The sequence below is a fragment of the Charadrius vociferus genome, unplaced genomic scaffold (assembly GCF_000708025.1).
Source record: "Charadrius vociferus isolate BGI_N301 unplaced genomic scaffold, ASM70802v2 scaffold812, whole genome shotgun sequence".
NCBI classification, from domain to species: Eukaryota; Metazoa; Chordata; class Aves; order Charadriiformes; family Charadriidae; genus Charadrius; species Charadrius vociferus.
In genome coordinates this window covers 47,575-48,797 of record NW_009647037.1, presented here as the reverse complement: position 1 = coordinate 48,797, position 1,223 = coordinate 47,575, and the positions used below count along the sequence as shown (strand labels likewise).

Here is a 1,223-nt window from a genome sequence, read left to right as displayed (position 1 = left end):
TGCAGGTGATGGTGATGCTCCCACCGGCCCCGCACTGGGGGCTCAGCCCGGGGAGAAGCACCCAGGGGCTCCCGGCACTGCCTGGGTGCAGCATCTCCCTGGGCCAGTGCTGGATGTGGTGCCCTGTCCCCTCACTGCTCCCATGGCTGTTTTCTCCCCTCCTGGCAGTGAGTGCTGCTCTGGGCCTGACCGGGGGCCCCGGTGGAGAGGGGCCAAGGGGCCCTGTCTCTGTGGGTGCTTCCTGTGCACCGGTAGGGTGTTTGGTGCTGGTGATGTGCACTGGAGGGCAGCCGGTGGCATCCCCCAGCCGGTGGCATCCCTGTGCTCAGCTGAGCTGGCAGCGTGGCCGGGGACTGTTGTTCTTGGGGTGCCGTGAGCCTGGCCTGGCTCCTGTGGCATGCCCAGCAACTTCAGCACTGCTCCCTCCTGGCCAGGGCACGCTGCGGCCACACCAGGACTGGGGCACAGCAGGGGTGCACGCCAGCACTGGACATGAGGAGGGGGCCAGGATGGACGGGGCTGCTGTCAGCAGGACTGCACCCTGCTGCCGCGGGTGCCGCTCACTGTGGGTGCACCGCAGCTGAGGTGTCTGCAGGGCACAGGGACAGTGTTGTCATCGTGCTGCAGTGCTGTCCTCTGGGCATCCGGCTGCCCTCCCCTGCCTGCACCCACACAACCCTTTGTCCTGACTTGGCCGGCCATGCAGGGCAGCACGGAGCCCTCCCCACTGCGGCCGAGCTTCGGGCACTCCTGGGGCCACACACATGCCCCGGCCTCGCTGCAACCGCACAGCGGCTCCCTGCCGGCGGGCGGCCGCGGGGCTGGGGGCCGGGGCTGGTGCCTGGGGGCTCAGGGGCATACTAATGGCCCCTCTCCCTCCTCAGACCGGAGCTTGCAGCTGAGCCCGTGGGAGAGCAGCATCGTGGACCGCCTGATGACGCCCACCCTGTCCTTCCTCGCGCGCAGCCGGAGCGCCGTGACGCTGGCTGGGAACGGCAAGGAGCAGGGTGAGCACCCGGGGGGCCACAGGGCCACACAGGTCCTGGCACGGGCAGGGGACTGGGACGAGGGAGCCTGAAGCCAGCAGAGAGCTGGTGCCTGACGGTGTGGTCCCTCCTGCCCACAGTGCCCGTGTGCCCCCGCTCGGCCTCCGCCAGCCCCCTCAGCCCCTGCCACAACCACCGCCTGCAGCACCGCTGCTGGGAGAGGCGGAAGGGGACCGC

The 1,223-nt window shown here is 70.2% G+C and overlaps 1 protein-coding gene across 1 annotated transcript in view; it reads left to right on the top strand.

Moving 5' to 3' along the window:
• Positions 1–1,223, top strand: part of MAP7D1 (MAP7 domain containing 1) — a 16,586-nt gene that overhangs the window by 13,402 nt on the left and 1,961 nt on the right. The window contains exon 4 of the mRNA XM_009895616.1: positions 885–1,007. Coding sequence (XP_009893918.1) covers positions 885–1,007 — 123 coding nt within the window. The remainder of the gene's footprint in view (positions 1–884; positions 1,008–1,223) is intronic.